General features: G+C 36.9%; 1 protein-coding gene across 8 annotated transcripts in view; it reads left to right on the forward strand.

The window, feature by feature from the left end:
- The window catches only part of SGCE (sarcoglycan epsilon), a 77,006-nt gene extending 72,008 nt beyond the window's left edge, over positions 1-4,998 (forward strand). For 7 of the 8 annotated variants that reach the window (XM_023740512.1, XM_023740513.1, XM_012558306.2 and 4 more), the window contains 2 exons: positions 1,835-1,878; positions 4,713-4,998. In XM_023740512.1, coding sequence (XP_023596280.1) covers positions 1,835-1,878; positions 4,713-4,729 — 61 coding nt within the window. In that variant the 3' untranslated portion in view covers positions 4,730-4,998. Of the gene's footprint in view, positions 1-1,834; positions 1,879-2,761; positions 2,797-4,712 lie in introns of all 8 variants that reach the window. The other variant, XM_004386142.1, reaches the window with a different exon arrangement.
- The last annotated feature ends 4,121 nt before the right edge of the window (positions 4,999-9,119 follow it).

Here is a 9,119-nt window from a genome sequence, read left to right on the forward strand (position 1 = left end):
CTTGAAGTCATTAGCATCACTAGCTTAGGAGTTTAAACAGTATTCAACTAGCATGCATACTGTTTTCCATTTTAGATCATCATATTTGAAACATACTTGCCTGGTCAAAATGATTAAGATCAATGGGTTTCAAACTCTGTTTCTTAGAGTTTTCTTAGAAATGCCTCAGGGGCCAGCCAGCATGTGGGGCAAAGGAAACAAAGTAGGTGGGATTCTTGGCTCCCTTCTTTCAACCCAGGCAACCTCACATTTATCCCTTTTGTATATCAGGGTTCTGCTTAGGATTCAAATTTAAAGGTGTTCCACTGCTGAAGAGAAACAAAAAACTAAAAATCCCTGGCTCGTATCAAGCCCTGCTCTGTAGTAAGGGGCTGACCCCTAGAATTTCTTCTAGCACCAAACCTTAAATCGTACATTTTCATAAACTAATTTTAATATCAAATTTTGAAACTAAATGGGGGTATGCATATGTATTAATAAAAATGTGTGTATTATATGGTCTTTGAAAATATCTTCAGTTTTGCATATATTCATTCAAAAAACATTAATTGCATGCTAACTGCTAGGGATACTAAATGAAGTAGGATGGTTCTTACTGTTACAGTACTTTGGGACAATTAAATATTATGTGGGGCAAAATACTGACAGTTAACACGTGTATGAAAGCATACTAAACCATAACCTAATTGCAGGAGGGGTGTTTAGGAGAGAGCAGAGGCATAGAAGATGTGGCACTTGAGATATGTTTTTTTTTTAAATTAAATGTAATAATTTAAACTTTTTAATGGCATTCATCATTAGATTTTTTTAAAAATTACAAGAGCAATACATGTCCACTGTAACAAATTTTGAGTTGAGTCTGAAAGGACGAATGGGAGCTATCTGGGCACAGAAAATGATAGTGGCCATGGTAGTTAGTTGTTCTGTTTCAGGCAGTCAGGGAGGGCTCCATGTAGGGACTGTATCTGTTGATGGCCTTCTAGGCCAAGCTAAAAACCCTGAAACTTAATTTTCAGGTACATATAAGGAAATATTGAAAATTGTTTAACTATTTGAATGACATAATCAGATTTATGTCTTAGAAAATTCATTTTGACAGCAATGTACAGAGTAGATTATAAGGGAGCAAGAATGGGAATGAGGAAATAAGTCAGACCAGTTGCAGTGATCCAAGTGAGACATGAGGAAGGCCTCAACCAGGTTAGTAGCAATGGAGATGGGGGAGAAGGGAGCAGACTCAAAGGAGATTGAAGAGAATCATCAAGAGTTCCCAGGTGATTGAATATGGGGCTTAAGGAGAGGGCAGGGTCAAGGAAAACTTCTACAGTTTGACTCATGCAGCTGGATGGACTGGTAGTTTGATTCCCTCAGGTGGGGATAAAGGAGCACAAGTTGGGATAGTAAATGAGGCTGGTTATTATATGTTGTTCGGTGAATGTGTGTGTTCTAGTCCCAGATCTGAAAGTGTGCAGGCTAAAAGCACAAGTCCTGGGGTCACTGTGTTTACATCTTTGTCCACTGCTTCCTAGCCATGTAGCCTCAAACCGCTAAGCCTATTTCTTCATCTTTAAAATGAGAAAAATAATAATACCTACCTCTTAGAGTTGTTTTGGGGTTGTTTAGCATATAGCATGTAGTAAAAACTCAGTGAATGTTAGATTATGATTTATGCTCCTTAGACCTCATTTTCCTCATCCATAAACTCATGGAGTGGGAGCCAGACTTGTGTGGGAGTAGATGATTTCCAGGGTCCTTTCTAGCTATAAAATTTTTCGTTCTAATATATCTTTATTTACATGTGTGTATAAACAAACATTGTTTTAATCATTTCTAGGAACTTGCCACATCAGACTCAGATTCCACAACAGCAGACTGCAGGTGAGTACTAAAAATAAGAAGTTGATGTTTATGGACGAAGTTAATAGATTAAAAGAAAATTATAGTAATATATAATTTATGAAGCGTTAGCGTCACCAACACCAACTAAGGCAAAACAGTTGTGTCATTTCTTAATCAGAGTTAGAACCTCAGAAGAATAGCTTAGATTATTGCATAGATTGGCACCAGAGTGATAAACACAGAGTAAATGATCTTAGAGCAAAAACATCCATGGAGGTCCTGTCTAATTAAGGAAGACTGAATAAAACCCCTTTCCTTCAGCGAAGCTCCCTATTCTTCCCCTTGGTATGAAAGATTCTTAGCTTGGATGCATCCAGGATTTGTCTCAGTAAGTGAGCAGCTTGAAACTGACTCTTACAAAAGGAAACCATTGTGACTAATCATTGAGGCTTCAGGGGGATAAATGAGAAATGGTTGGCCTGGTTTTAAAGCCCCTTTAAAAAGCTGTTATAACATGACCAGTGGCAACAAGATGGTGGACAATTCTCCCTGGACTATTCTGTTTCCCTAAGACTTGCTTTCTTTAAGTTTATTTCTTTCAAGTGTCCCTAAAAATTTTCCACAGCCAATTATTTCATTCATCTTGGTACCGAGTAGATAACTTATTCATGATTGTCTTCTAATTAGCGGTTGATGCCTGGTTCTAATTGCCAGGCAACCAGTAATGCCTTTGTAGCCCTTTTGGAAAAGCAAGAGGAGTTTTGAAAATGTAAGGTGGACAGGGAATTCTGAGTATGAATGGTGGCATTGTGGTAGGGAAGCTATTAAGTAAGTCTCTTAAAAACTTCATGCACATATAGATATTTTTTGGATGTTTTCATTAAAAAATTACCTTCTCTGTTACTGCTTTCGGGAATTTAAGGAGATTTTCGTTTGACAACTTTTCAAAGGTTTGAGGCAAGTATAATGAAGTTGTTCATCAAATTTTAATTACGAGATAATGTTTATCAGAATTTTTTCCACCAATTTTGATTACTTGTTTTAATTAAATGCAAACATATTTCAACAAGACTGTTCAATATATCGATGTGGTGGTGCTACTGTGTAAGCATTCAGGAGACTGATGAAGGAACAAACTTTATTGTAAACATGTGTTACTACAGAGCAAAAAAAAAAAAAAAAAAAAGAATCCCAGTACTACTAATATTTTTAAGAGGAAAATTTTAAAGCATATTTCTACAAAGGAAATTCTAGAACTTCTTCCTCGTTACCTCAGAGATTTCTGTCCCTTCTAAGATTTCTTTCTTCTGATTCTTAATTATTTCAGACATGGAGTGAGTAGAAGGGAAGTAATTTCTAGAAAAATAGTAAATATTTGAGTGTCTTAAAAATCCAGATTTTATATCTTTAGGAAAATAGAAAAACTTGGGCAGATAATATTCGAAAGATTTATTTTATCATTGTATAAGATTTTGAGTAAGTAGACTTGTTAACATGTTGCATTTTAGTAATAGGCAGCATTTCCAATTACAAGGACAATATGTGCCAGAGCAAATATGATAAGAGCCAAACAACTTCCCTAGGGAGGTTTTAAGTTGTTCAGCCTAATTTTCTAAATTATTTTTCTAAAAGAGGTTTTGGGGAGCAGACATTTTGCTTGAGTCAAGAAAGCTTTCATTTCCTTTTTAGTTAATGTTATAGCCTGATACTTTTTTGTTTTCTTACTTTTTTCTGCAATTTAGAGCAGATTATGAACTGAAGTATACTATCTACCCTTATTGTTTCTCTAGTTTTTTATTTTGTGTTGTTTTTTGTTTGTTTGAGTGAGTTCCCTAAGTATTTTAAGTACTAAAGGGAGAAAGATCAGCTTAGAATTTTTGTAAAATTAGGATAGATTGTTGTGTTTCTGCCTCTGATAAATTTAATACTCAATAGAGTCATGCCACCTGGAGAAAAGAGCTAAATGTGCAGATTGCATCCGTTATTCCCATTCTGTCCATTTAAATGAAAAAAAATAAAATGAAGTTTGTTTCTCAATTTCTGAGTTATTCCGTTCTTCTGTAAATGTGTGGATTCAGTGCTGTTAATGGATTTTTGTGGCTGCTTTTTCTGTTCCTCCACCTTGGTTACTCTGGTCCCACAAAAAGGTGGCTGCATTTGTGCTTGATTATCATGAAACAATTATTTGCTTTTTCCAAGTACCTCAGAGCACTAGGCTAGTGTCAGTTTTCTTTATGACGTTAATGTAGGCACAGGGTTTATCTCTTAGATATCAAATAATTTTATTTGTAGCTAACTATGTGGAGTTCATCAGGGAGTAGATTTTGAAGTTTCTGTTTCATTTAGTTACTTGTTTCCTTTTAAATTCTCATTAACAGTTTAAGAAGTGGACTAGCTGCTGCTGTTGTAATCCTGGGTTTAAGCACTAGCTGGGATAATAGAGCAGTTACGAGTTGACAATAGCCCTACCTTTTGGACTGGACCCCAAGCCATTAGGTTTGATGCCCCTTCAGGTTTTCTCATTTTCTCTGCCCTTCCAACCCGCATGATATTTTCTAAAAAGCCATGAAGAAAAGGTACAGTCATACATCCCGCAGTCAAGCTTATTCTTTTTGTTTACTGTGGGAGGAATTTTCAGGCTGTACCTTTTGAAGTATACAAAACATTATGGCTTTAGTCCATGGAGAGGACTCATTTAGAATTTTTCTTCTTTTTTTTTTTTCTTTAAACCAAATGCAGAGAAATAATGCAAAGTAATATTTTAAATTATGCTAAACAGGTAGAAAATTTCTCCTGTCATAATTTTTCTTGCTCTAAAAGTAGTGTCCCTGCCCTGACTAACTTGTGCCCATATTCATTCTTACATATTGCAGGTAAATGGTATACCTGAAGAAAGAAAACTGACCGAAGCAATGAACTTATAATCTGACAAAATAGCTGTTATCTCTTTCTTCTTTTTTCTTCCAATAATGCATGGGCTTCTGTGGCATATGATGTGCATGTTGACAGTATTAAGTATATACCAGATAATACAGCATAACTTTCATTTTACTAATGTATTTTTTTTGTACTTAAAGCATTTTTGACATTTTGTAAAACACCGATGAATTTATATTTGTTACAATAAAAAGTTGTCTTTAAAATAAATATTAATGAAGCATAATGTCTGGTGAAATTCAGTCCAGAAAAATATTTGATTGCCTGCTATTCTGTAAGAATTTTTTAATTGCTAGGAACAGATTCATGTGTTCATTCCTCATTCAACGAGATTTTATTAAGCCCTTCCTGTAAATATATAAATGTCTATAGTTCTGTGATCCAAGTGAGCAACTCATTTAAATAATACTTTTACCCTTGTGGCCTGGAGAGTCTGTTCTTTTATATACCACTTTCTGGAGTGTTTTAAGGCAAACCTAGTTTTATGGATTGTGGGTCTGATGACTCCAGTTCATAAGGGCAGTCCATGTTGCACACTCACCTGACTCCATAATCAGGTATTTCATCTTAGCTGTTTCTCAAAAAGAGAGTAGTTACCTGCTAATGGTGACATGAATTAGCTCCAAAATCCCACGGTCCTCTGCTGTGACTCTACTTTCATGGCTTAGCAGAGTTTCCTCATACTATGCTGGTCTGCTTCATGCATCTTGGACACTGTTGAATCGATGGTGGACATCAGGCCAGCTAGCAGGGCAGCTTTTGTCACAGACTGCACCGGTTAGAAAACCTTTTATTCTGTTCTGGGCAGATTTCTGTTTTACTTTTTCACTGGTCAAGACACACAAATGCTTTCTAAAGATGCTTCCAAAATCCAAAAAAGATTTCTTGTTAGTATTGTGTACAGCGCCTTGTTTTCCATTTTAGGGGAATAATCTCTCATGTCCTTGACATTGGAGCCCCTAGGCCCCTCCCTGGACTTAAAAGAGGATGTAAATCCTTTTATTTCTGTAAGATTTATCTCTTGTTCCTATTCTTTCCCAAGACAACTGGAGTCTTGCCATTACTGTTCCCCAGGACTTATCATGTTGAAGTTGTAAATGTACTGGGTCAGGGTCATGTCCAAGGGGGCAATAAAGGTTGCCAAGGTTGCAGAGGACTAGACTGTGGCACAGAGGCAGAGAGTTAATAAACTGTTCCCCCTGTTAGGTGAAAGCAAATTGTAGAAACAAAGTAATACACAATAGATAAATCTGGAACTGCAGAGCAGAGGTCAGGAACTTTATTAATCTATTAATCTATTCTAGTAGCTGTATTCTCTAGCTGTTCAGCTATAATATGGAGAACAGATGGCATTAGGTGGGCAGAGTTGATGTGGATAGTCCAGTTGACATTTTGTAAAATGTTAGGAGACTATTGTAAACACAATTGCAGAAATGATAGTTTTGACTGGAATAGTGAGAGAAATGGACAGATTTAAGAGCTATTTTAGGAGGTAAAATAGACAGCAGTTGTGATACACTGGATATGACAATAAGGAAAAGAAAGCAGAGGTTTGAACTGGTTCATTCTGGTTCAAACCCCTGCTGAGAATTTGCAGTTCCACTCCAGGTATACTGAATCAGAATCTACAGTTTAAAAAGATCCCCAGGTGATTCTTATTTATAAGAAATTTTGAGAACTACTGCTCTACTAGTGGTAGAGCAGAATTGGTCCCTAACCAGCAGCATTAGCATCACCTGGGAACTTGGAACTACAAATTCTCAGCAGAGGTTCGAACTGGAACGGATCGGTTTGAATCCCTGAAAGAAAGGGGCCAGTTCTCAGATGTGGGTTCTGCTTGCTCAAATGGTGGTGCTGTCCATTGTGATAAAAATACTGGAAGAGAACCATGATTAAGGGAAATAATTTTATATTCAGTTTTATGAGAGGTGAACTTGAAATGCCTTTGAGAAAAATAAGAGAAGTCAAGTAGGGAGTTGGATATATGAAGCTGAAGCTCAGAGTAGACTGGTGATATGAATTGATGAGTCATCTGGGTAAAGGTAGTCATTGAAGTGGTGGGAGTCACCTGGACATTCACTGATCAGCCAAAGTTTGTATTACTGTTACTCCTCCAATAGCCAGCAAAAGAGTATGGGTTATATGAAATTGGATATTTGCTAGAATCCAGCGGTCAAAGTCTGTGACAGTATTTTATTCACATTTCAAAAAATTAAAATGTAATCTTAGTTATGATTTGCATAGAAATCTTGTTATTTTATTAATAAATCTTAAATTTTTAAAGGTTGTACATGTGCTACAATAATTTCTGTGGTCATAGCATCTCACCTTACAATTACTAGGGTGCAGTTCATCTTAGGTAATTTGTCATGTACTTTTTATATTGGTATTTATATTTGTTAAAATTGTATTTCATGTGACTATTTGCGGCAGCCATGGAGGTGTGCCTCTTGGATCTCCCGTCAGGAAGTTAGCACCTTCAGGTGCTATCCATTGTGATTTTATTCAGAATCCACCTCAGCCTTTAAGCAGGAGGCATACTCTTTCTGGATAGCCACCCTTCAGACATTACTAAGCATGGTGAGAGTACTAGAACCTAGCTAATTCTTCCCAATGTGATTGCTGTCATGGGAAATCTTCACTCTGGCGCTCCCTGTTGTGTTGGCTGAGACTTTGTCATATTTGCATTACAGTATAAGAATCTCCTAGCCCAATCCTATTTCTTCCCCATCCCTTTTCCTTTCACAGATGTCAGATCTGCATGATGGTTTGAAGACTTTTCCTTGCCTAATCCTGCTTCTTCCCCCTCCTATCATCCACAGGTACTATCCCCAGTAAACCTCTTGCACTCCTAATTCTGTTTCAACATCTGCTTCCCAGAAGACCCAACTGATCATTGTATTATTGCGTTACATTCTCAATCACAAATGTGTATCAGTGGCTTAAAAGTGGTTCACCAAAGAATAAAAGTGATAAAAACAGGTACACTATACCAATAGGTTCACATACTGTAACTCAAAGGCATAAACATAAGTGGTGACTAGGGGGTCCATTACAAATATAGAACATAAGCCTCTATGTACTAGAAAACATGATTTTGTGAATTGGAGGCTTTTACAGATAAGAAGCCAAAACAGAAAAGTGCCAATGTTAAAAGTAGATTTTATTGGGTCGCAAATCTGTTCACTGGTACCACCCTGGTGACCAGAATGTTGTCTGTTTTGCATCATTTTCAAATAAGGTACAAGTGCTCTCTAATAAACCAGTTTGAAATTGGTATAAAATTGATTATTTTGATGGCTAAATTCAGAAGAGACAGTGATACAAGAGAAGTTTGGTTCCCATCAGAGTAGGTAGTTTGTATGAGAGGTGTTCTAGGAAGCCACAAACTCATTAACAGAGTGTGGAAGCAGGGAGAGTGAGGCAGTTAAGTTCACAAGAAAAGCCAACAAAGGCTACACCATTGATCTGGCTATTACACTGGAAAATGGAACTCATTCCTGCTGAGGAATCCCTCTAGAGGACTCCTCTAATGAACTATGTAGAATACACCTCAGAATTTTCCCTCCAAGTGACAGAAAATTTAGATACTCATCCACTGACACAGAATCCTATCAGGTGGGGGTTGCTCCAGGGGACATTACCTCTCTGCACTTCTATGGCTGTGAATAGACTGAACCAAGGTCCTGATACTCTGGAGAAAGCTGAGAAGCTGAGAAATGCTGTAGAAACTTGAGGTGGGAAACTCAGAAAGCCTAACAAGATATAAGAAAAATGTCTTGATCAAGGGACACTGCTGGATTTTGTATATCACTGCCATACAATGTTACAAGGCAGTTACTATCACATATTAGTTGACATTTCAGTTCACCATGGGATGAAATCATGATGCATAGAATATAGAGCAACTTGTGACATACATGAGATACATACATGAAGGTGATTTGCTTGATGAGTTTTTTTTTTCTGTTTATCACTGAAAATTTATGCCATGAGAGGGTAGATACTAATTTAGGGAAAAATTATTTTGTGAGTTGTGTTGATGTTACAAATTATACACCCAAAATCCTAATGGCTTATCAAAATAAAAACTTACTGCTCATTAATATCATCTTCCAGTGCAATTAGGGTGGCATTTCTTCGTCTTGTAAGCTATATCATATGGAACACATGATACCAGGCTTGCTACGGAAAAGGAAATGAGAGATAGAGGGTCGTGTGGGATGTTTTTAAGAGCCAGGTCTGGAAATGGCTTTTATTACTTCCATCTGTGTTCCACTGGCTGGTACTGGCATGTTACCCAAACTGTGTATTCAGGAAGAGGAAATGGTGTGATAAACACA

Source organism: Trichechus manatus, unplaced genomic scaffold (genome assembly GCF_000243295.1).
Source record: "Trichechus manatus latirostris isolate Lorelei unplaced genomic scaffold, TriManLat1.0 scaffold00156, whole genome shotgun sequence".
NCBI lineage: Eukaryota > Metazoa > Chordata > Mammalia > Sirenia > Trichechidae > Trichechus > Trichechus manatus.